Source organism: Cololabis saira, chromosome 17 (genome assembly GCF_033807715.1).
Source record: "Cololabis saira isolate AMF1-May2022 chromosome 17, fColSai1.1, whole genome shotgun sequence".
NCBI classification, from domain to species: Eukaryota; Metazoa; Chordata; class Actinopteri; order Beloniformes; family Belonidae; genus Cololabis; species Cololabis saira.
Genome location: NC_084603.1, coordinates 22,693,862 through 22,718,927, shown reverse-complemented (window position 1 = coordinate 22,718,927; position 25,066 = coordinate 22,693,862). Strand labels below are relative to the sequence as shown.

At 39.3% G+C, this 25,066-nt stretch overlaps 4 protein-coding genes across 4 annotated transcripts; 2 read left to right on the top strand and 2 right to left on the bottom strand.

Annotated features, from left to right (window-relative positions):
• Positions 1 to 2,463, top strand: sfr1 (SWI5-dependent homologous recombination repair protein 1). Its single transcript, XM_061746175.1, has 3 exons — positions 1 to 328; positions 593 to 937; positions 1,033 to 2,463. The coding sequence occupies exons 1-3, from the start codon at positions 233 to 235 to the stop codon at positions 1,219 to 1,221; spliced, it is 630 nt and encodes a 209-aa protein (XP_061602159.1). The 5' UTR covers positions 1 to 232; the 3' UTR covers positions 1,222 to 2,463.
• cfap43 (cilia and flagella associated protein 43) lies at positions 1,286 to 17,673 on the bottom strand. Its single transcript, XM_061746177.1, has 38 exons — positions 17,229 to 17,673; positions 16,856 to 17,112; positions 16,684 to 16,780; positions 16,433 to 16,600; positions 16,203 to 16,314; positions 15,876 to 16,014; positions 15,662 to 15,744; positions 15,437 to 15,568; positions 15,209 to 15,325; positions 15,034 to 15,111; positions 14,754 to 14,902; positions 14,493 to 14,596; positions 14,123 to 14,272; positions 12,351 to 12,511; positions 12,069 to 12,227; positions 11,823 to 11,953; positions 10,641 to 10,791; positions 10,422 to 10,529; positions 9,588 to 9,665; positions 9,228 to 9,335; positions 9,039 to 9,143; positions 8,834 to 8,944; positions 8,202 to 8,378; positions 7,854 to 8,060; positions 7,600 to 7,686; positions 7,315 to 7,395; positions 6,811 to 6,939; positions 6,588 to 6,707; positions 6,366 to 6,473; positions 4,636 to 4,722; positions 4,464 to 4,552; positions 4,213 to 4,372; positions 3,565 to 3,677; positions 3,220 to 3,385; positions 2,952 to 3,122; positions 1,929 to 2,009; positions 1,678 to 1,831; positions 1,286 to 1,587 (listed from the first exon to the last, which is right to left on the bottom strand). Exons 1-38 carry the CDS (start codon positions 17,255 to 17,257, stop codon positions 1,412 to 1,414), a joined length of 4,833 nt encoding a protein of 1,610 aa, XP_061602161.1. The 5' UTR covers positions 17,258 to 17,673; the 3' UTR covers positions 1,286 to 1,411.
• LOC133464144 (glutathione S-transferase omega-1-like) lies at positions 17,453 to 20,361 on the top strand. Its single transcript, XM_061746174.1, has 6 exons — positions 17,453 to 17,600; positions 18,416 to 18,524; positions 18,606 to 18,828; positions 18,916 to 19,017; positions 19,166 to 19,272; positions 20,027 to 20,361. The coding sequence occupies exons 1-6, from the start codon at positions 17,573 to 17,575 to the stop codon at positions 20,175 to 20,177; spliced, it is 720 nt and encodes a 239-aa protein (XP_061602158.1). The 5' UTR covers positions 17,453 to 17,572; the 3' UTR covers positions 20,178 to 20,361.
• On the bottom strand, positions 19,264 to 24,815 carry itprip (inositol 1,4,5-trisphosphate receptor interacting protein). Its single transcript, XM_061746173.1, has 2 exons — positions 24,715 to 24,815; positions 19,264 to 22,478 (listed from the first exon to the last, which is right to left on the bottom strand). Exon 2 carries the CDS (start codon positions 22,409 to 22,411, stop codon positions 20,798 to 20,800), a length of 1,614 nt encoding a protein of 537 aa, XP_061602157.1. The 5' UTR covers positions 22,412 to 22,478; positions 24,715 to 24,815; the 3' UTR covers positions 19,264 to 20,797.
• Positions 24,816 to 25,066: the final 251 nt, after the last annotated feature.

The following is a 25,066-nucleotide window of genomic DNA, read 5'->3' as shown; positions in this document are numbered from 1 at the left end:
CAAGAATGTCACTTACTTTTCCTTCACTCTCGAGTTCTGTGAAAACTGTCGACTACGTTCAATTTAAAACGAGGGATTGTTTCAATGATTTTGTACTTTGGGACATTTGTTGAAGAATTGACTATAAAAAAAACCTGACTATTGGATTCATTTTACAAGGCAAGTCAAACTCAGGTTAGCTGTGATACCCGCAGCAAAAACAAGTTTACATGAGCCAAAATAAGTGTGAATAATGGATACCACTCCCAAAGCAGTTACATTAAAACCAGCGTACTCTACACCTTGTTATTCAGTCGACTCAAGCCCCACCGAGTTTAAAGAGGAAAACGTAAGTGCTCTTATTGTTTGCTGGTCTGATGTATGCATGTTACCTGTATTTTAATACATTTGTCTTTTAAAACTAGAAATAGTTGATTTTACAGATTGTCAAACGTTATTTGATTTGCATTTTATTATAAATAATGTACTGTTGTCATCCACATTAAAATACATGTATTTTAATGTGTGACCTGTAATTTGTATGTATTTTATATGGAACCTTTTGAGTCTGTAATAAAGTATTCATTCATTCATTCATTCATTCATCCCACAGCATCGCCATAAGCTAAGTGCCTCCTTGAAAGAGAGACTAAAGAGATCTCGCCGCTCCTTCATCTCCCCCCTGCCTGTGGCCAAACGCCTCTGTGTGGATGATGCAGAGACGGATGGCCAACAGGTTTCAGCAGACTCCAAGGGGGGAAATACTGATCCATCAGATGCTGCACAGACAATTGATGAAAACAGGAATGTAAGTTCAGGGAGTGAGCGGCTTCCTGGACCTGTGGCCAAACCTACACTTGTCCCTTCAGAAGAATTAGTACAACGACTGAAGAAGGAGGTTAAAGAAAAAACAGAAACCCTGCGTCGACTTAAGATGGTTAAAATGTACAGGTGTAAGGTATTGGGTATTTTTAAACTAACTATTAATAAAAAAATGTATTTTGTGTAGTGAAAGCAGTAATTTAATATTCTACTTTCCGTGTTTCTCTTTAGAATGATCTAGCACAGCTCCAAACTCTGATTGACAAGTGGCGGAGTTGTGCTCAGGCTGCGTTGTATGAGCTCCAGATTGATGCCCCCATAGATGGACGAAAGGCCGACCTGTCTGAGCTTATGGACCTCTTCGGTCTAGAAGATGGTATTCTACAATTTGACCGCACAGAAGACGACTTCACTACTTAACATGCTTTGGATGACATCAGTCATACTGCAGAAGAGCAATCGGACTCAGAATATTATGCATTCACTCATTGTTTTATTTGTTGTTACCAAAGTTGTTATTCACAGCAGATATGGTTCACAGTCTGTTCATTTCTTAAGAGAAGTATTAATAAAACGATTTTGGTGTTTTCTGTTGAAGAAAAGGCTTTGCTTAGTTGTCGTTCATCTCAGGGAGTGAAGGGAAGTTCTTCATCCTCAGACGCTCAAGTTCCGCCCAGAGGGCAGCCAGGTCCTCCTCCTGTGCCCCGGCAAGGTCCTTCAAGTTGCTCATCTGAACAATCTCCTGGTAACGCTCTTCTGTTTCAGCTGCTTCACTGTCTTCAGGAGCTAAACACCAACAAATCCATGTGACTACCTAGAAATGGTTTGAAATTATCTTTGCCGAGTGCATATGTAAAAATGAAATGACTGTTTCACCTGCTGCTTCACAGATGTGTCTCAGCTCCGCTACAGTCACCTGCATTTCAGGATGCTGCTGCTCTAAAGTGGCATTCTTCCTTTCTTTTGAGTCCGCCTTTTTGTTAATCCATTCGATCTTTTCCATGCGTTGCTCCACACATCGTTGATTGGCCTGTAATTGAGATTATACGTGTATTTCCATGCAAGTATTGTCAGCATACATCACAGATCTGACTGATGACATCACACTTTGGCATTACTCTTCTTACCTTCTCCATTAAAGCAATACTTTCCTCCAAATTTGAAACTTTGTCGGACATGCGACTGGCATGTTGGGCCTTGTTGTAATGCTAAAAAGAAATGAGAATAGTTGACCTGTAAAAACAAAAGCTGCTGGATATTGTTCCAACTGGATTTTATGTATTTTATCAAATATCCTAACTTGTATACCCACTCTATTTCGGTTGATTAATGGTCATGCAAAATATGTCGCAAAACCCCTTTTAATAGAAGATGGATCAGGATGGATTTATTTATATTCTCATAGTTTTGAGAGTTTAAACAATGTCAGGAAGCTGAAAGCTGCACCACACCAGAGCTACCTGAAACTTGCCAGAGGAAACTGGCATTATAGCAGGGAAACTTTGCTTACTCATTTGTTAAAAATACAGTTACACGTGACTAATTTGGTCTGCATTCTACTTCTTTAACCATTTCAACTCTGACTATCTTTTTGTAATGTTTTATATCATTAAGGGGTTAAGAGCAAAATAATGACAATGAGTGTGGCTGGTGTCTGATTAAACTGCCGCAGAACAGAAGATAATCGTCTTTTTTTCTAAATTTGAATGTGTAAAAAAAGCTGTTAAATCAAGTCAACAAAGAAAACATTGTTCTTAAACAGACTGCCTACTTGGTCAAAACAGGCATGTAGAAAAAAAAAAAGAAAAAGGAGAAAATGGGTGTGGAGGCTACATAAGTAGGCGGTGAGTCTTCTATAAAAGATAATCCATCTGCACTGGGAGATGGTAGCAATTTTCTGCTCACAAAACATCTGACACTGCCAAAACCAAAATACCTGCCCTGATATGAGAGTCAGAAGTTGGGCCAGACATGCTGACACGATTAACGTCCTACCCCAAATGCAAACATTTCTTGTCATTTCAAGCTGATTTGAACCTTTGTCGAAACATCTGACATAATTACTTAGTCCCAAGCTTTTAATTGTCTATAAACTTTTAAAATCCATGGAAAATTTTTTTGAAAGAAAGATATTTTAGAATCGAGGTTACAGTCATGTCCTGTTGTTCCTCTGAGAGCCGTAACATCTTGATGCTTTTTTCCTTGTCAAGGATGTCCTCTATCTTGTTCCTCTCCACCCTGTGTTCCCACTCCAACTGGATTATGCACTTATGGACCTCTTTACGCTCCTCCATGGAGGTAATTTTCTGCTCTGCAAGCATCTGATCAAACATATTAATTATTACTATACCATTATAATCATATCAAAGTAATATTTTGTGACAGTAAAGACTCTGGTGTGTTGAGTGAGAGGCTGACTCTGATGCTCCCCCTGAGCTTGTCCACCACGCTCTTGTGGTAAAGAATTAAGTCGGCGTCTGTGGACCCGGGTGTCAGGTCTTTGGTAGATGCCTCCACTTGTCCCTGTTTGAGTATGACCTGGACCATGGTGTTTTTTCGCTGAGGGTTTCTCTCTTTTTGCAAACTAAAATGAAAGAGACAGTAAAAACCACATGTGCTGCTACTCAGAAACGGAGCTGCTGCACTTGTGTTTCAAATCAACTTCAAAATAAATCTTAAGACCAGTGGTACAAGTGCAAACATGTACATGTACAGCTACAGCAGGGCTGGTAGTCACACTGATTAACAACATTAAAGTCATACCTCTCCAGTGCTTTTGAAAGGTTTTCAATGTGCTGTTGGGCAGAATTAAGTTCTTGTCTTCTCCTCTGAAGACATGCCTGCATCTGAGCAAGAGTCAAAGCTTTCGTTTTTACCTGCAAACAATAACAGTGAGCAAAGTACACAGATTCAGAGAGAGCAACATACATCAACAAAATAAATCTTAATCTCTTTTAATAGCTTGCTGAGAATTATACTTTTGCAGTATATAAAATCAGCAATTCTTATTGATGGGTGCAAATTAGCAGGATTCATGTTCTCTATGGGAGTGAGCAGATTGGATAGGATCAGGAATGAGAACATCAGAGGGACAGCATATCAGAGGCTTTGGAGATAAAGTCAGGGAGGCCAGACTGGGATGGTTCGGACATGTCCAGAGGAGAGATAGTGATTATATTGGTAGAAGGATGCTGAGTTTTAAACTGCCAGGCAGGAGGCCCAGAGGAAGACCAAAGAGGAGGTTTATAGATGTAATGAAAGAGGACATGAAGGTAGTTGGGGTAAGAGAAGAGGATGCAGAAGACTGATTTGCTGTGGCGATCCCTGAAGGGAAAAGCCGAAAGGAGAAGAAGAAGAAAGTGGACTGGCAGGGTCTCTCTTAACATTCAGTCTTCAGCCTCAGTGTATTACCTTTTGCTCACTCTCTACTTTTTCCCTGCGTGCAACACAAAGTTTCATCCACACGGCTGGACACATCCCTTCTGGCATGTTTTCAGGAGCATCAAGCTCCTCCATGGCATTAAGCATTTGGTTGAGTGCATTGGGCCCCAGAGAACCACACAGAGGTGTTCTTTAAACAAAAAAAAAGATAAAAAATTGCTTTTAAATTTAAAACTCAAAGCAACCACATCCTGCATATTCCTACAGTAAAGGTTGCAAACCTGGGTCTACGTTTGAACAGCTTGTAGAGTTGATCGCTCGGATGATTTTGTATATCAAAACAATTCTTCCTGAAATCTTTGTCAAGAACCTTGGGAGAAAAAGACAATATTACATCCAAATCCATCATGTCACGCAGTCTTGATGTTTTCAGTGTTTTATCAGGTAGCTTACTTTGTCCTGAGCTACCAGGCTGTCATACTCCTCATGAAACTTGTCTAACTCGTCCTGACATCTCTTCACCTCCTCATCAGTTTCACCCTGTCGAATAAATGCATGTCGATATGGATGATATGGAAAATTGCAACCCAAGACATTTCTTTTTTTATTTGTCAGCTTAGCTTAATTTGTTTTTACTATATAAAGCCACTTTTGTATTTGAGCCTTACAACACATTCCAAAAATGTTGTTATGAGGTTCAATTTAGAGCTAACGAGGACATAAAAGAGAAAAATAGCAATGTTACATCAACGGATGATTGTTTTGGTGATGTGGTACCAAAGCAGCATCCAAAAAGGACTGTTTGAGGAGTAAATGTGGTCAAAAGATCTCCACTTTGTCAAAAACTGAGTGAGAGTGAGAAAATTATTGAAATCTTTGAAAACAATGTTCTTCAAAGAAAGACTGGACAGAATTGGCTTATTACTCCTTCAACAATGCATAATATTAGTCGATGATTTAGAATGTGGATCGGTTTAAATGGAAAAAGAGCAGGTACATAAGTCTAAGCTAGACCTGTAAAACCATCTTGCAATAAAGAGCTACATTAAGGAGGAAAAGCCATTTGAAATTTTACTGTGCAGTAGAGGAATCATATGTTACTCTTATCCAACAGTGTGGTTGATGTTTTTAGGGCTCTGGGGTATCTGAGATCAACCATCACAGCATGAAAATGTGCCATTTGGAAAGATTAAGTTTTAAAATGGATCTTTTTTTTATTTTTTGTTTATTGAGAATGGGGGCACTCTGCTCTGGACCAACCAAGAAAACAACATTCAGACTGCTATCGGCAAAAAAAGCCCAAAAGCCAGGCTGTCTAATGATTGAAAGGGTTTTGTCAATGCCCTTAGCCAAAGTCATAAATACAGAAAAGCACTGAGATTTTGGAGAAACATATTCTGCCTCCATGATGATACCTTTTCCAGGGACATCTATGCATTTTTCATCTAAACAGTGAAAAACCACATTGTGCACACATCTTAAAGGCATGACTGAAGATGAGGAGGGTACTGATATTAAACCGACTTGCCTGCAGTCCCAACCTGTTTCCATCAGAGAACGTGAGAGGTATTTTGAAATGAAAAATATGACTGCAATCCCTGTATTGTTTTGGAAAACACACGCCTGAAGATGTGTTTCCAGGACAAACAAGTCAAAATATAAACTAAAAAGCTTCATCACTTGGTGTCCTCAACACTATAGCACCTTTAAGGGTTGTTTAAAGGCATGGTAAGATCATAAAGTGGTTAAATCTGTCCCTACATCTTTTTTTATTTTTTTTTAAAAGTACGGTAACTCACCTAATGCGTAAATGGATTCATGGTAACCAGTTAATGTTAATGACAAAAAAAAATATATATATATATATATATATTGGGTTCGAACTGTCTGGAAGGAAGTAAAAGTCCATGTAAATTAAGAGGGACGGGTTTATTTGTTTGTCTATTTATCTGCATTTTCATTATTGTTCTGATTAGTTTTTTATTTTTGATTTGGGGTTGTAGGAACTGCCGGGCATGTGGACTGGCAGATATTTATGCCGTACATCTTTGCTCTTGAAAAAACATGCCAGAGCAATGGAAAAATTTACTAGAATTCACATAAACACTGCTGTCATTTCTCAAAAAACAGATTATGAGGCTGCCATAAATTCTTACAGCATTACTCTCTTCATGCTTTCTGACCTTGTGTGCCAACGTCTTGTCAAGTTGGTGCTTGAGCTCCGGCTCTTGATTTTTCAGCTCTTCTTCTTTGAGCACTGAATCAACAAGATGGGCAATTTTGAGTTCTTCCTGCAGAAGACACACAAACAAATAAGAATCTGTTATTTAGTTATTTATTTATTAAAAAAAGAGAGATACTACTACCCACTACACATCATCCACTGTCTGTGTGTACCAGCACACCTGTTTTATAGCGAATGTACATTTCCCTTTCTTCCCCTTCAGCTTTGAGAGCGTTTCATCGAAATTCTCTGTTGTGTCTTTGGTGGACTCCTGCAGTCTTTTTATTTCAAGTTCCAATGACTGGAATTACAGAGTTCACAGTTCATTAATAATGAGAAACAATTAAATGCTGAAAGGAAAAAAAATCAAAGTCAGTAAAAGTGTGAGTGCATCCAAGTTATACCCTTTTGTACTTCTCCTTCTCCTCGCTGAGGGCTTTGGCTTTCTCTTCATACTCTTTGTAGACTTTTTTCTCCTCCTCGCTCCAGTGATTATTAGGTTTGGTCAAAGCAAACTCAGGCAGAGGTATTTCCTGTGGAGTGAATTCAATAGAAACTATGTGCTTGTCATACTGATTTCTCTAATTCAGTTGTAATTGACTAGAAAAAAAATCAAGCAAAAAATGAAAAGAAAAAAACTATATAATTATCCTAAAGGAAGAATTCAGAGGAATTAACACTTTACATGTCGTTCATTTAGTTTTGCAAAACTTAAGAAAAAAAAATGCAGGGTCTTCTATTGTTTTTGCAAAGTAAGATTAGATCGATGAGTGAATTAATAGTAAATATTTCTGGTAAATAATTTGAATTATGATGCATGGATAAATATTTTTAGGTCAATTTATTACATTAATTATGTGTCAACAAGAAGAAAGAAATAACTAAAAAAATATTTTTTTCATTTTCACCATCTTCAAGATCTCCACTTTTTTCACTTCAAGCTCTCCCTTCATCATGTCATCGAGAGCTTTCTCTCTGCTACCATCGCCCTGCATGCAGAAAGACAAAAGCTCATCAGTACAGCATAAGACAACCACTGCATTCTGTTATGTTTTAATCCAGAAATGCAAATTGTGATCTTCTTTTTATCAATAAAAATGCTTAATGTGCTTATTGTTTTAGAAATCATTTGAATATTACAAGAAAAAACGGAACAAAGAATAACCAATAAACAAAACTTGATGGCAGCTTACTTGCGCAGTCAGTTGGCGTTCCTCCTCCAACTTCCTCCTTTCCTCCTCCTCCTCCTGCTCTAGTGTGAGGTACTTCTCTGCCTTGATCTAAAATGGGACAATGGAGATATCTTGTGATGGTAATCATATACTAGCTTTCATTTCAGTACAAAAACAAACAAACTATAAGGTACAGTAGGTCAAAACTGCACATGTGTTTTATGATCTCTGAGTGAACTGTTTCCACTGATTAGACATTCCAGGAGGACAGCGACCTCAGAGTTGTCCACAGTGAGCACTCTTTCTGGCCACTCGCTGTCGATCAGGCTGGGCTCCCACAGCTCCTGGTTTATGTCCAGCTCCAGCATGATGTCTCTGATGCGTCTGTTCCTGTCCCCAATATACTTCAGTTCTTGGACTTTCTGTCTATGCAATGCTTCAAAGTCAGCATTGAAAGCTGTCTTGATGCGGTAAATCACGCCCTGCATTTAGAGATGAAATAAAAGAATATCAGTTATTATCAGGATCCAAAGAGCCTTGACAACCTGAGTCTGGTCTCTTCATTTAGTCAATTTCTTGCCTCAAGTGTGTGTGTTAGGACACTGTTTAAATCTAAAGCCCACCTGTAACATAATTATCTGGTTGTTCCTCTGCTCTGTGGTTTGCAAGATGAACTGGTCATAGATGTAAGGATCTGAATATCCTAACTGAGCTGAAAAACTCCCTGTCAGAGCAAAACTTGTTGCCTCGTGGTCTTCCTCCAGCTGGTTTTCCTCTTGTGTGTTCTCAAGGCTGCTCAGCTGTGGGTTAAAGGGGAGCAACAACAAGATAGTGTCGATATACTGAACATTGAATCTGTGCTTAGAAGATAATAAACTTTATCCAGAGAGTATTGTGGGGAAGAGGACTATTGGTGCGATGTATGCTAAGCCACAAGATTATAAATCCTGAACACTTTCAACACTACTGGACTGGCTTGTGTTCAAGTATTTCAATGAACTACACCAACAAAAGGTCAGATGAAGTGTGATTCAAACCATCTAATTATTCTCTTGCTGTAAACTTGTTTTGACTTGAATAGTTTTACCATGAAATGTACTTCCAGAAAGTAAAAATAAAATAAAGACAGAAACGCGATTGCATTCTCGTAGCACTTCAAAGAAAATATTGCATTATTGCAATTCTGTTTAATACAAATCAGATGGGTATGGAGTTTGTGTTGAAGTGTCAGTCAAAAACAGTCAGTTTTGCTTACGGCAGGTTTTTCAAGCTTCCTTATATTGTGAACCCTGCGGAGGTCCTCCAATTCTTCCTCTGTTCGCTCTTTCAGAGGATAGTTCTGCACATACAGTCCAGAGTGAAAGGCCTGCAGAAGACAATCACGTTATTGAGAGCAAAATGGGAAAAAAGGAAAAATGTTCATTACAGAAATTCAAGAGCGGGTTTCAAAGGCATCTGACCTTAATGGCCCTGCCTTTGACTGTCACAGAATCCCAGCATTCTCTCTTCAGGACATCACGGCGGTGACATTTCTCCTCAATGTCTTGTGCAATTTCAGATTTTGTCTGAACAATGAGAGGATTTTAAAGATTACTTCCAAGACATAAATTAAGATTAACTGGGCTGAAGTTTGTGTGTAGTGATAATACCCTTGCAACTTCCTCCTCCACCATGGTTTTGAGTATTTTCTGCTCCACCACATCCAAGTTGAACTGTTCCTCCGGGAGGTTTTCATTTTCACGAAGCATCTTCTGGATCTGGCAGTGCACAAAAAAAATAAATACTATGTCTTCTCTGTGTGTTTTATAAGACTAGGTCACAAGTGTTAAAGTTAACAGATGAAATAAACTTGAGAGGACTTTCAGCCCTGTGCTAAAGTTAGATGATGCCCAATTCACAGGTAGTATGCACCTCCAAGTCTCATTGAATAGTTAACATTTTAGAGTGTCAAAATTTGTTACACAATCTGGGAAATAAAAAAAAATAAAAACAAGGTGCAATAAACTCACAGTGTCACGCAAGTCTTTGATGGCTTTCCTCAGTTTTTTCTTTGTATCAGAATAATGCTCATTGTCTTCTTTTATAACCTGTTTACAATATATATAGATTGATTTTCTGTCAAGTTTACATGAATCATAGCACATATTCAAACTTTTACAAACACTAAGAAATTATGATAAAGACTCAATCACAATGAAAGTTATGATAGCGACAAGTGAAAAGTTTCCTTTTCTTGTGTAATTGTTCACCCAATATTGCCAAATGAATAATTTTTTTAACATTTCTGAGGTCACTGCACAACCTACATAATCAAAACACTTGCAACAAATTGTTGTCCAACTAAAAAAAGCTAAATAAATATTGTCTCCTCAGGCAAAAGGCAGGGGTATGCCCTGGAAAGGTCGCACTCCCTCATAGGATCACATATAGATAAACAACCACATATGCTCAAACAACAACAAAAATCATTTTCCATCTACCATTTAATGATAGATGGAAGATGTTTGGTATTCCAAGAACAGTTACACCTTAGTTATCAGTTTATCTTTAACAAGAGGCTTTGTAAGATGATAAGTACTGATAAGTAAATGCTGATCCACTTTTTAATCAGTTGGTGTTCTCCCTGTGTAACTGACAATAAATCAAGTTGCTACAGAATGCAAGCACATGCCAAAAGCAACAGAGCTGCTCTCTCAGCAAGCTTTCACACTCAGGCGGAAAGGGCCCTTTCACAAAACTCAATCTGCTGCATCATTGAAAAACCATCAGGAACATATCTTCATGGTTATCATTATCCACATATTATCCCACTACTAGAACGAACACCATAGCTTGTCACTGACTGCTTGTTGTTTGCTTTCCAGCCAGGTGGGGTGAAGAGATGGAGACTGCAGTTGGCTCTTGTACATCTCATCCTGCTCCGTTACATCCACAGAAGCCCCACCTCTGACCTGCATAGCGTGAAGTAAACCCCGGAGATACGGACATTTTAACACAATTGATTTGACATATTTTTGATATTATTTTATGAATACCATAGAAAACAACACAGTCATTTTTACCTGACTTTCTTCTGTGTTTTTACTGACACCAGGGGATGCTTCACTCCACGCAGGAAAGTTGATAAGGATGGGGTTTTCAGTACTGAATAAGCTCTTCAAGGACTGAGTTATGCACTGTTTGCTCGGGGAAACTGCATCCACAGCTTTAATCCTGTACGGAGCCATGGAAAAATGTGCACGGATACGTGAAGGTACTTTTTAATTGTTGTCCCATGAAAAGACTAACAAAAACACTGCATCTGTGTGCTTCTGTAATTTCTGGCATTCTTTCTCCGTCAGTGGCATTTCAATTCATTTGTTCAAATGGGAAAATGTGTCTGGCACAACTTGTCCTTGCTGTAAGGTACAGGATACTTTTTTTTTAAATTCAGGAGAATATTTAGTTTGATGCCTACCAACCACATTCCTAACCCACCCCTTTAAATGCTCATTGGTCAACCCATCTCAGTGGATGTGTCTGATTGGATGATTTGTACTTTTGTTTGTTTCATACATGTCCTACTTGTTGGTACTAGATGTTTCATGAATGTGAAAAAGAAATTGGATACAAATCAGTTGTTAAACATCAAAGTTGTGCCATAAATTCATTTCCGTTTAAACGTAATCTTTCTACTTTAATTATCCATCAGTTAACGTATGATGCATCATCATGTCTCAGTTATTTTTTAAGTGTTTGGACAACACTTTTATATTAAATGAAAGCTGTGGCTGCACAGTCAGTATTTCTTACAGTCTTTTCATGAGATTTCTACCACACACATCCTTTAAATGAACATTTAGTTGATACAAGGGATAGAAAACACAGTGAACCAGCAAATGGTTATTGAAAAATAAACATAAACTAAACCAGTTCCTTTTATATTCAGATGGCACTGATGTCAACATGACAAAAATGTTTGGTTGTAATCAGAGGAGACAGATGTGGGAAGTGAGGAGAATGTTATTCAGAGAGGAGCTGTGAATTTTATTATTTTTGTTTCTCTGAAGCCTAAAGCTACCACCCACTAGCCCTTCAATTCTATTTATTTGCTTTTGTTCCCCAGTGCCGGTGGAAACTGAGGAAAAACAATGTTTACTTTAAAGCACATCAAACCCCAGGTGCAGCACCACGGCACTCCACAATGAGCAACAGTCCCCTCTGCTGTTCACAGCTGTGTATTATGTAAGCATGAGTGGCTTTACCTGAGAGTAGTACACACAAGAGAGCCATCTCCGACGCCCGTGGTGACGAGTGTGTGGCCATCTGTGGAGAAGGACACACTCCGTACGCCTCCAAGATGACATGAGTGACACTGCATTTCAATGTACTGCTCCTGTAGGTGCAAAACAAACAATTATAATACATGAGACAGGAAAAAAATAAAAACAGAATGAAAACTTGTACTAAAAATACTTCAGTATTTTTGAATTTGAATGAAACTGAATTACCATGGAGGCAGTTTGTCTGATGCGTAGTAAGCCATCGCGGCCAACAGAAGCCAACTGTAAACAATTAGGAGACAGAAGAAGAGAGGCAGGGCCCAGCGGGTGACCTTTCACTTCCTGCTCTGGTTGCAGATCAACCACCTCTTGGTTGGAGATACTTGTCTGCGAAGACAAAAAAAAAAAACATTCATGGGTAAAGATTAATATTTCATATTAATGTTAAAAATATAACAGTAAATACATTTAAGGAGAGAGAAGATATGACTGCATTTGTTGGCAACAAACCTCAGGAAGCTGAAATCGCTGAAGGTTTTTTTTCTTGTGGCAGTAAGCAAAGACTTCACTGATTCCAAGAGCACAGGACTCGAGTGGATGAGGCACTTTATATGTGAATACTTTGAGGAAATGAGCGGAAAGACAACCATGGCGCTCTATGCAATCTGAACCTGCAGAAGAGCAGAGGCACATCTAATGAGGAGCAGATGAAGCAGTTTACCAGTTTGTTTGGGGAATAATTCTGCGTAATTCAACTGTATAAACAAAGTAATACAATAATGAATCAGCACTTATGATTTTAACCAGTTATCACCTTTACTACTGGTTATGTCTATCACGGAAAAGTCACTTTAAGTGGTTAAAACACACTGAAGACATTTTTTTTGGATTCAATAACTTCCATGTGGTGCAACTCAGAAATCCTGCCACACCCTCAACTTGCTTGTCTGCCCTCTCCTCTAGAAACTGCTGTGTCACAGTGCATTCTGTCAACACGTTAAAAGCAGTTGATTGAACAATGGATATTTGCCTAAACTGCCAAGTCATGCTAAATCATTGATATTGAGATTGAGATTCCTTTATTTTTTATATTTTTTCTTGTTCCCGTGAAAATGTTCAGATATTCCTAAATATTGCTAAATGCTTTCAAACTTGAATGTGCAATTGAAACAACCTTTAGTTGATTTTCAAAGAAATTATCAGAAAAAAACCGAGTTAATCAGCAAGTCATCACATCTGTCAGTGCCATATCTGCAGATGATTTTATTTGTCTAATTTGTCTCTTATTTATTTGTTTTTATTTGTTTTTGTAACAAATGTCTAAATAGTAAAAGAAAAAAGAAAAAAGTTGGCAACGTGACTCAGGATTTAAGTTACACCTCCCATGACTTGCTCAGTTTCTATTTAAATGTGCTGAATTGCTTTAGGTCAATGTCTCATGATTTTATGATTAATATTTAAGATGGGGTTTACTTTCTTTTATAGCCACTGGTCTTGCAAAATTGCTCAAATACACTAGCACTAAAGGTTTGGACACACTTTCCTTATTCAAATGAAGTGGAAAGTGTGTCCAAACATTTGATTAGTTATGTCTTTCACGGATAAGTCACTTTAAAACACACTGAAGCTATGTTTTTTTTGGTTCAATAACTTCCATGTGGCGCAACTCAGAAATTCCTGCCACACCCCTCAACTTGCGTGTCTGCCCTCTCCTCTAAATATTTTGCTGTCACAGTGCAATTTGTCAACACGTTCAAAGCGTTTTATAATAGATCCATGATTCAAAGCAGCAGATTGAACAATGGATATTTGTCTAAACTGCCATGTCATGCTAAATCATTGAAATTGAGATTGAGATTCCTTTATCTACCATTGTTTTTTTTACTCCTGTGAAAATGTTCAGACATGCCTAAATATTACGTAATGGTTTCAAACTTGAATGTGCATTTGAAACAACCTTTAGTTGATTTTCCAAGAAATTCTCAGAATTTTATGATTAACATTTGATTAATTGTTGATAAAATAATGATTGTTCTTTCAGGGATTAATAAAGCATTCTTTAATTTAAAATTAAATTGAATTTGACTGGTAGTGGTTGTGTGAATGTCTAATCACAATCCTTCTTCCTCTTTACTTGTTATGTTTTCCTTATGTAAAGCACCTTGAATTGCCTTGTTACTGAAATGTGCTGTAAAAATAAGCTTGCCTTGCCTTAGCAAAGGGTTTATTTGTTTGAATTGTTATTGTAGATTTGAAACGACCTCTGATTAATTTTCACATACCTGCAAGGTTCCTGGTCGGAAGGGAGAGCACTTTGAACAGGCTACCGTCCTCATTTTTATCCTCCTGTCCAGTGCACAGAGCAAGTACTTTCACCTCATCAAGGTCCCTGAAGCACTGAGTGGAAAGTGACAAAACCTTTCCAGGAATAACTACAAAAGAAAATCCACATATAATAGAACATTTCTATGAATCCTTAAATTAGGGCATACCTTTGTGTTAAAAAGGGGGATGACTCCCATGACTGCTTTGTTACTTCTCCCATGACTTAACACAAAGTCACATGAGAAGTAACAAATCAGTGATTTAGTTACCAACAGATTGCAGTACAATTTTTTGGGGATATATTGAAAGTTTAAAAAGAGCATTTACCTGCATATCCCATGACTGAAAACATCCTTGAGGGCTTAGCATCTAGTATATAGACAAATGAATCAGAACCACTGGTGAAAAGGTAGTGCCCTTCTGGATCAAACCTGTAAAAAAACATCTCGATTTACTCTTTTGACCTGAAGTGGAGTAACAGTTTTGCTCAGTGCTTTTATTTCATAAATGCAGTATAAGATGAGACTATATCACATGTGCTGTGTTAAAATGAAACTCAATGGTGTTGGAGGGATGGAGGATACTTGCACTAAGTGATCCACAGCAGCGTGGTACAGATGAACCTGGTGCACCAGACGAGGCTGCTCAGCCATGTTCAGGTCAATGAAGATGACGTCACCTGACGTTGTTCCCACAGCTGCATAATGCGCGATAGGACAGCAGGCCAGACTTGTCACCTAAACAGACACAGATTTATGTTTTTAAACAGTTTAAGATCACTTCAGCTCTCATGAATGTGTTTGATTGATTAGTAAAAAGTTGTTAGACATGCATGTAGAACATTTGTTTTGCATGTTGTCAATTCAACCTGAGCTTGAACGGACAGGGACCCGAGGCAGGTGCCATCTGAAGACCACAGCTGCAGTTCTCCAGAGTCTCTCAGTGACTGCAACCAATAGAAACCCAAACATTACCACACCATGATCCAAATAACAAATGCCAAGTCACTTATAAAACAAATTCTTGAAAAACATGTGCTTTACCACACAAATATTGCTGTCAGTGTGCGACAAGGCAGCTGTCACAAAGTTGCCACTGAAAATATCCAGAACCTTTACGATCTTGTCAGACTGAGTTGGGTTCAGCATATACATTCTCCCCTAAGGATAAAGAGACCAGTCAGGGTATGTTTTCAGTGTATATTTTCTTTCAAGAAACATGTTACTTTTTGATCAACTGTAATGTACGTTATAGCATGTCTTGTGACTTACTTCATTGGAAGACAGAAGTAATGTTTCATTGTCAGGGGAGAGCATCACGGTATTAGCAGGTCTTTCTAATTGCCACGTTTGTGTGACATTGAGCTGAGTCCCTCTAATCTGCAGACAGTGCACCATATTCTCCTGCAATACATTCGAAATTTAAAGTGTTTTAACCTGAGGATCCCATAATCCTGAAGTGGTCATACGGATGTTAATGGAGGCAAGGGCCCGTACCTTTCCTAAAACCATGAGACCACTTTCATGAAGGGTTAAACCTTCAATGCTGCAATTTCTGAGTTCAGGGATGGCATCAGCAGCTGAACAAAAGTGAAATGCAGGTGTCAATGACTTTTCCACTGCTGAATAAAATTAAATAATAATACATATAACAAGAGAAAATATGATTTCTTGGTAAGAGCGCATCCCAGGGCCCCAGTGTACACCTTACTTGTGGGGGTGAAAAGGACTGAAACGGAAAGGCTCTCTGTATCAACAAGTAGCAGAAACCCCTCCACACAGCCCACATAGAGTTCAGATGTGGTTGTCCAGCAGATAGCAGAGGGAGTCACCGTGGCTCTGGTCGTCGTCTTTGTAACACATATGGAGTTGAGTAACAGTTAACAGTTGTGCCCTTGTGAGTAAAGTGTTTTCCTAACAAAGGCTTCAATGTATGTCACCAAAAGAAAACACATTACGTGGTTAAATGGCATTGTAAATGTGTATACACACAACAGTGAGACAATACCAAACTGCTCAGACAGTTGGCTCTCCTGACCCTTGATAGAGGCATCCCTGGTACCAAGTATTGCAGTTGGTCTCTAACATCATGAGAACTGGTTGGACGTCCCTCAACAACAGAACCATTAGTTGCAGGAAGCTCAACTACTCTGCAAAAAAAAAAAAACTCAAAATAATACTGTATTACGAGGTTACAGATTAACTCAATGTGTATTGAATGTAGAATACACTATACAACTATATTTTCTGATTTTCTTTGGCCTTTACCTTGGTTTCAGGACATCAACATTGGCAATATTCTCAATTTGCCAGACAGTGAAGGATGTAGTGCCCAATGCACAAAGCTGGAGCCAGTTAAAAGGGTTAAACACCAAAGAAATGACATCCTCTCCAGCTTGTGGTTGTGTACAAACTGGTACAGCATTTTCCCAGTTCCTGCATCACACAGTCATAATTACAGCAACTCTACAGCACGCATAAACATTACACGAAGTACTGCATTGCTTTCAGTGGCTTACCACACTGTTATGGTGTAGTCAGGAAGAGAGGAGCACGAGGCCAAATAAGGACCACCATCACTTAATGCCAGAGATGTGTAGTCCAGCTGGGTGCCTCCTGCAGAAAATAGTTATGGTAAATACATGGGATGTGTGTGAGGAAATCACTCTAATCCCAACTAAAGCTACGTACCTATTAATTCACTCTTCAGCTGAAGCTCTGGGAACCCATACAAAAATATAGATGGAGATAGTTTTTGCTCAGAGAAAGCAAAGATCCCAGTCCTACCGTCAGCCGTCAGTGCACCAACGCAGGCTCCACCAGGACTCTGAAACACACTCTGCTTTCCAGTCTCCAGGTTCAAGAAACACACATGAGCTCCGCACGTGTAACACACTGTTTTAGTATCCACAAACGTAACATTCTTGTTTGTAAAGCCCTGAATCCATCTAGAGTTAAAGAAAAGAGGGAGAAAAGAAGAATATTAACGTTTCCGGATATCTGCCTGTTTACATTGTTACTGAAATGTAAATGATACATAGTCATATTTGAAGTAGCAAAGTACCTGATTTCTAAACTGCCAACGTCGTCCATTTTTCAAGATATTAGTGAAAAAGAAAATTATTCAATTAACACTTTTTAAATACTTTTTCAAGTCGAGCTGTCGAGTCATGTCTCAGGCGAGTCATTGCGTATCCATAGCAACCACAAGACTCGAAAGAGCCCACCTCCTCTCACGCTATTGGCTAGTGGCTTACCAGACACGCCCACCTCCTCCTGACACGCCCACCCCGGAAGACGTGTACGGATTAAATAGTCCTGGCAAACGTCCTTCTTGTGTGGAGAAAACCAGCGTTTTCTGTCCGCATTTTAATCCCACTCTGTGCCACAACTGCTTTCAGGGTCAACATGTCGACTCAAAAGTCTTTCGCCAAAGGTAAGCTTGATTAAGATTGCAAAAAACTAAATTTCGCTTCCTCCTCTTTTATGTTTTGGCTTGAAGGCGGTAAGCAATCTTCCTTGTTCGGCATACAAACTCTGCTGAGTTGGATTGATTTTGCAAAGTCATCATGACTTCTCGTTATGGAACCGTTTCAGTTTGTGAAGGTAACGTGCACAATAGCATTAATTGCAAACAGTGATGCAGTTATTAAGATTTTGTCAGTGTAAATACATTTGGATATTTTGCAAACGCATCACTACAAACCTTGAAAATGCAGCAAAAACAAGAGGTTATTTGGCCAAGTATCTGATGCACAAAGTACAAGTTCTCTTGTTTTTTACTGGGTTACAGCCCTCTGCAATAAACAAGGCTTTCATGTGACTAAATTTACAGGGTACAACACCTCACTGCAGAGAGGACTGAGAGAAAGTGTTATGATACTCATTTTAAAGATACCTGCTCATTAAAGTGAAATGCCAATTTTTGTTTTTATTATAGATAATGCGGGCACACCTGTGTAATTGCAAAAGACCTTAAGGGCGAAAAGTCCAGTTAATGTAACACAGAAAAATGTTTTAAATTGTTTCATTACATAATATGACTTTGAATGATCTGAGCCTTTCAAACTTGTATTTGAGCGTACAGTAAACTGGAAAAGTCAGGTCCCGTTTAAATATTTACTCTAGAATATAGTGATTTATTAGATTATTATCCTCGTGTTTTTTTTTTATTTACACACACACACACACACACACACACACATACACACACACACGGAATATAACATTTCCTTTTTGATTTTCTTTTAGGAAGTGCTGCACCTGGGCCGGTCCCCAAAGATACCATCAGACTTTACAGCATGAGATTCTGCCCTTTTGCCCAGCGAGCCAGATTAGTGCTCAATGCCAAAGGGATAAAGTAAAGATACTTAATTTGAGACATACCAATACTAGAAATGATTGTAGTTCCTACTTATAGACATTTCAACCTGTATTCCAGGCATGAGATAATCAACATACACCTGCAAGACAAGCCTGACTGGTTCTTTGAAAAGAATCATCTTGGTCTTGTCCCAACACTGGAGACGTCTGCTGGTGAGGTGGTATACGAGTCTCCCATCACCTGCGAGTACCTGGATGAAGTGTACCCTGAGAAGAAGCTGCTTCCATCCTCTCCTTTTGCTAAAGCTCAGCAGAAGATGATGCTGGAGTGTTTCTCCAAGGTATGTCGCATGAAAGGTTGCACCTAAATATTGGAGTTTAGTTTTACATCCTTATTTAATGTTTCTTATCAATACTGCTTTCTACAGATTACACCGTACTTCTACAAGATTCCAACAGGGAAAAAGAATGGTGAAGATGTCTCAGGACTTGAGGCTGAACTGATTGAGAAGTTTGCCAAGTTAAATGAGGTATTTTCTTTTTTTTTTTGTGCGTATCCCATTTGTGTGTGTTTTTTTTTTATTAACTACAACCACCACATATGTAGTGTGATTAACTTGTTCGGTCCAAACTGAAGCATAGTTTTACATTACATGAGTGCATGTGTTCACTTTTCAGGAACTGGTAAGAAAGAAGACAAAGTTCTTTGGTGGCGATTCAATCACAATGATCGACTACATGATGTGGCCGTTTTTTGAGAGACTTGAGGTCGTTGACCTGAAACAGTGAGTAATGCACTCTCAGGACATTTAGAAATAAATACAATTTTATTCAGAGAAACAGTTGAGACACTTTGATAAAGTTCATGTATAAGCTGGGAATATTACAGTAACATAACATAATAATCAGGTCTTAAATTCCTCACAAGACCTGATGTCAAGAAATTAATACCGCACCTGCAGCAAAAAGGCAGTAAGAAATGACATCAATGCAAATATTAATGCACTGTTGGTTTATATTTTGAAATTCATAAAAATAGAAAAAGTAACAGTGCTTTTGATGTGACGCCAAAGTCAATTCTTAGTAAAGCCCACTCTGGCAGCTATCGCAGTTTGCAAATTTTATTTTCTTTTTTTCCCTCCATTTTTGTTGCCAACTAAGGTCTAATTTAAGATCATGTGGAGATGTCCATATGCAGTGACCTCACCCCACCTAAAGTGAAGCATGTTGGGTATCCAAACAAAGTCTATGGCAGTGTTCCCCAATTCTGGTTCTCAAGGGCTAGTGCCCTGCAAGTTGTACATGTTTCACACCTGATCAAATGAATGGGTGTAACAGATGTGATGACCCCAAGCTGCTGGTGATCCACTCATTTGAACACTGGTTCATGTGCTGGGTGAACGCTGATGTAACAAAAACACAGGAGGGGTTGACCGTGAACGTTTTTCATCACAAATTCAAAGACTAAATGAATAATGAAGTTAAAGGTATCTGAATCCTGAAAAAGGTCTGTCTTTCTTTCTTTCTTTCTTTCTTTAGCTGCCTGGGCAACACACCTGAACTGAAAAAGTGGATAGAGCGCATGCTGGAGGACCCAGCTGTCAAAGCCAGCGGGCACAGCGTGGAGACCTACAAGGCCTTCTACAAGACTTACGCTGATGGAAAACCAGATTATGACTATCGTCTTTAGACAACGCTGACTTCAAAATCCACCACCGTCCATTTATAATCATGTTGCGAGTCAGGTCCGTCCAACTTCATGTTGTAAAAGCCAACTACTTCAGGGACGGATCTGAAGTACATATCAGAGGTGTTTTTTTATGTGATGAAACTTTATAATATCAGATGGGAAATAAAATGCTATAATCTTCTGACTCGTGGTGTTCGTGATGATTATTGCGTTGGTTGTTGGAGGGGATGCTCTGGAAGGGCTGACGTCAAGATGCTGGAATTCAATAACCGATAAAATGAGTTTCTTACATATAACATTTCCACCCATTATAGCTGCCATCAGGTTTACAACTGTTGCCACGAATAAACAAAAGACGGATTACATGTTTGCGAACAGTTTCTCTTTTCTGTTTGCAATATGAGAGGTATGTGTTAAATAGTTTTTGTAAAAGCATCTTCTTTCATATAGATCCAGATTATGCCATATTTTGAATACACAGTTTATGTTTAAATTAAACACTGTCTGTGAGAAATAAAAGATCTCAAAGTGCTGCTTTCATACCAAATGAGAAATGTTGCACATGCAGCTTTAACAGTTGCAGCAACAATGATGCTCAAATAACCGAGCGAAACCAGCGCTCATATACTTTCATCCAGGCTGTGGTTTAAGCCTCCGTTCGATAAGTACGGTGTGTATTCTTGTACAAGTACAGATGCATTTCTTAGCATCTCCTGAAAATGCCTCACAGTTGCTGCATAAAGGTCCCTCTGCAACACCAGAGACCTGAACAGATTGATAGGCTCTGCTTTGCGAAATATCTCAGGAACCTGGATTTCCTCTGGCACTTTCCAGTTCCCAATCAGAGCATGGTGAAGTCTCTTTTCCTGGAGGCTGTTCTGGAGGAAGATGAGCAGATCCTGAAGCCTGTGGTCCATGTTCTCAGCCCCCCACGCCGAGGTCTTTTTGCTCAGCAACAAGTGGAGCAGAGTGGTCTTTAAGTGGTAGCTAGTGAGGGCACTTTTTCCTGTCAGGCCTGACTGCTTTCTGTTCAGGAAAGTGAGGATCTGGATGCAGTGTAAGTGACAAGAATTTTGTGGTAGCCGTTTAGAAAAATATTTGAGCAAATTCCTCTCATAGACCGCTAAAGAGAGAGACCAGTACGGATCTGGACAGCTGTCACAATCTGAAGGGAAGTGAGATACAAAATAAGCATCTGTATCCTCCAGCTGAACCACTGGGATGATGTTCAGTACAATAGTTTTCCCTGAGCAGAACCGGATCTTCAGGGCACCAGCAGCATCCAGGTTGCGAAACGTAACTTCAAAGTCATATTTGTGAGAGATGCGTGCCCACGCTTTGGTGACAGAGATCTGAAACCACCTCATGACTTGATCTTTAGCTAAGAAACGTGTGTTCTTGGAGCACAGCAGTTCTTCTGGGCTGTGGCTTACTTGGACTGCATCATTCCTGTTGTGCAACAGACAAAGCATGTCTTCTCCTAGATTTGCAGCACCGCAGACACAGCCCTCCTCGTTCTCCCCAAACCTGGACAACTTTATCATTCCACACCCTTGCATGTCTGGAGGCATGTCACTGCAGGGGCTGCACCACAGATGGTATTGGAAGGAGTGTGGATCTGGAGGAGAAAACGGCACTATGACGTCACAAATGAGAGGTTTGCACACTTTCCAGGATTCAAACATGCTTCCAATCCCGATAAAATCCCAGACTTCCATGTCAGCCTCCCTGTCAGACAAGCTCCTGAGAGACTCCAGCAAGTCATCAGCAAAACCCTCAGCAAACTCCCTCACCCTCCAGTTTTCATGAGCTGAAGTGTAAGAGCATTTGTCAGAGAAGTTCCTTAGGATATTCTTATCTAGCACCATCATTCTGGGAGCGATGGATCCACTCTCTGATATTGCATCTTCATCCTCAACTGGCTGGATTTCCATGTCAGCAACTTCCACCCTGCACAGCTCAATTGTGAAGAATATCACAAATGACACAGTGCTCCAAAAGTACCAAATATAACCATCATCTGAGTCGGAGTCCTCTTCACTGGTGTCCTGAAGAGAGAGCGCTTTCTCCAGTTTGGCCTGTTCTAACTTCAGCCTCTCCTCATGCTCCTGCATGCGAGCCAAGAGATCCTCGTCCTGCTCCTGGAGCGTGGTGTTTTCTTGAGGGAAGAGCAACGGATGGTTTAATATGGCAGCTGCCACTACCATGCACACTCGTGCAATGGCCCCCTGCATCTTCAGCTGGTTTCTAACAGACACAATAAATAACCGTGTACATGTTAAGCCAGCTGCAGCTCAAGTCCTGAAACGAAAATAAGAATAGTAGTTTTACTGGAAATGCAAGAAGATATGCGCAACATGAGACAATATGTACAAAAAGTCTACCGGTAGGCATTTCCGTAAAGTGCTCCACCCTTTGTCAGAGGCACAGACTGTTGCACTAAATATAGAGGCAGCGTGCTGAGTGACGCATTCATCTACTATCACACTTTGCAAGAAAGGAGGAAGGAAGATCGGGCCTCTCTCTCAAAAAAAAAAATCAGCTCTCTAAAATGTAAAACAATGTTGAACAACTTCCTACATCTTATAATGGTCCTCCCTAAATGTCTTCAGATTACCAACAAATAACATAAAAGTATTGTTCGCAAGAGGAAATTACATACGTTTCTTGATTACAGTATGTCTCAAACCTGAAGTTGAGATAACGCTGCATGGTAATATTTAGTACATCATGTTACATGACTGTGAAATACTACAAAAGCAGCCCTGGTGGTGAAAAAAACATAAACAGTTACTTGCCTGAAGCTAAACCTATGGAGCCAGCAGTTATTTTCCAGAGGAGGAATGGTATTACTAAACCTATCATCACAGTAATGACAAAAATAAAGTCTGATAATGTGCTCAACATTGCAAAACAGGGAAGTACACAAGAGCTCAGTGTATCATCATGGTATGAGCTTCTTCTCTGCCCGAGTGCGAGGATTCGAAATGACAGCAGTGGAACATGCGAGGCCACAGAACCAGGGAAACTTCCCATGACTTACTCCCCGGGACATTTTCCAACACTTACATAAATCCCTCCATCTAAACAAACATGGAGCCAGAAAAAAAAGCCTGAGACGAAGCTAATTTAAAAACATTTAATATTGTACTATTATCTCAGAAAAAGACGTCAAAAAGCAGTTTCCAAAAGGTTTACCCAACATTTAAATTGAGGGTGACTCACTGCCAGACCGGAGGGAAACACTTTACTGAAGTGTTTCTGAAAATAAATAAAAGAATGTTTTGTGAGACAGATTCAGGAGTTACAAGTGAATGAATTCCAAACTTGGTAATGAAATATTTAACAGTGTAAATCCTGCTGAAAATTACATGTTGTAGCGGGACAAGACGGAGCAAAGATTTGAGTTCCTTATCCTAGACTCAAAATACTTTCTCTTGTACTGCATCATATAAACACTGCTCAATGTTTTATCTTACCGTGCATATTGTTAAACCTACTTTTCCTATCTATTTTCATATGTTTCAGCACAATGCTAATTGGTTAAAGAGTACATAATGTACTACTTTAGAATAGAATAAAGGACTAAAAAGCTGGGAGCTGCAGAAGGGTGTGAGCTTCAGCATCAAAGTGCTATGTATAGATTTTTCTTTTATTTAATTGTATTTATAGTGGGGGGGTTTCATCAACTGTCCAGTTTGCTGATAATCTGGAAACAAGGACATATTTTGTGGCCATGTTCTCCTTTGAAAGACAATAAAGCAGTAAGGACTACAGCCTAGTTCAAAGATTGGCAGCAACATTTTAAGTAACTAATGATGAATCTAATTAATGAAAGACTCAACTCGCCGAAATTTACCAAATTAAATCATAGCAAGTTATTATTATTAATAATAATAATAATAATAATAATAATAATAATAATAATAATAATAATAATATCCTGCAAGATATCTGAAATCCGATCTATTTGAAAACAAATAACAATATGAAAAAGTAGCCTACTTTAACGGTTAACTTTAAACATGAATAAATGTAAAATAGCATAATCTCTGATTGCTCCATCATCCTGAATATGTGAATCTGTGTTTTTAAATAGAATAAACTAAAATAACTACGACGTAGGCATGAACGCGACGTGATGACGCCACTGGTCAACTCTGTTGTCATAGCAACGAAAAACAGAGTCCACCCTCTCATCACGGAAATTGGGGGTACTTTTTTTTCCCCCTCCCCAGACAAATGAGTCACTTAACTCCGTCTTGTTGTTACTGTGTGTAAAATCTAAACCTATAAAGAGTATCTAATGCTTTCGGAAAGGTGTTTTACATTATCTGGGCAGCATGACTGTCAGTGTATCAGGCTGAGCCTGAACCATGGATGTATTATAAAACACTGAACAGGATGGAGCGGGTACAAAGACGGATGGGTGGGTTGGCGGCATGTTGGGCAGCCCGGGCTCACTGCCAGCTGAACCACCGCGCTCCTCTACTACTGGTTTAGTGAACCGTGCAGAAAGTGAATTAAACCAACCTACCTGTTTGCTGTTTCGGCGGAGGGCCATAGTGATGAAAGCACCTTCCCGCGAACAACTCGGGCACAGTTTCAGAGTTTCACACGCAGCTCCTCCTCAGTGTTTCCTGGCTGTGCTCCACCCATGCTGAGAAACACCGCCCAGTCTCCCCTGCTCACCAAAACACGGGCTCCTCTACTGCAGGAGCCGGTTTCCCTTTCTGTATTACTTCAATTATCTTAAAAGTTCTGCGAAATCCCAGTCTACGTGTTTAAAAATAGCCACAACCAATTAGTTTTAGATTTATTCTACGTAAGATGCTTATGCCGCGTTCCATTTGTCCTCGGAAGTGGGGATTTCCCAGTTCCCAGTCGGA

Bases quoted from the DNA above. Each gene is read 5' to 3' on its own strand.
- sfr1 (XM_061746175.1), top strand. From the start codon at position 233: ATGGATACCACTCCCAAAGCAGTTACATTAAAACCAGCGTACTCTACA. The intron at 329-592 runs GTAAGTGCTCTT...TTCATCCCACAG, and splicing joins CCGAGTTTAAAGAGGAAAAC to CATCGCCATAAGCTAAGTGC. The intron at 938-1,032 runs GTATTGGGTATT...GTTTCTCTTTAG, and splicing joins TTAAAATGTACAGGTGTAAG to AATGATCTAGCACAGCTCCA.
- cfap43 (XM_061746177.1), bottom strand. From the start codon at position 17,257: ATGGACGACGTTGGCAGTTTAGAAATCAG. The intron at 14,273-14,492 runs GTAAATGCTCTT...TTTCTTTTGTAG, and splicing joins TTCAGTCATGGGATATGCAG to TTATTCCTGGAAAGGTTTTG. The intron at 12,512-14,122 runs GTATGTGAAAAT...GCTCTTCTGCAG, and splicing joins TCCGACCAGGAACCTTGCAG to GTTCAGATTGCATAGAGCGC.
- LOC133464144 (XM_061746174.1), top strand. From the start codon at position 17,573: ATGTCGACTCAAAAGTCTTTCGCCAAAG. The intron at 17,601-18,415 runs GTAAGCTTGATT...ATTTTCTTTTAG, and splicing joins TCAAAAGTCTTTCGCCAAAG to GAAGTGCTGCACCTGGGCCG. The intron at 19,273-20,026 runs GTGAGTAATGCA...TTCTTTCTTTAG, and splicing joins GAGGTCGTTGACCTGAAACA to CTGCCTGGGCAACACACCTG.
- itprip (XM_061746173.1), bottom strand. From the start codon at position 22,411: ATGCAGGGGGCCATTGCACGAGTGTGCATGGTAGTGGCAGCTGCCATA.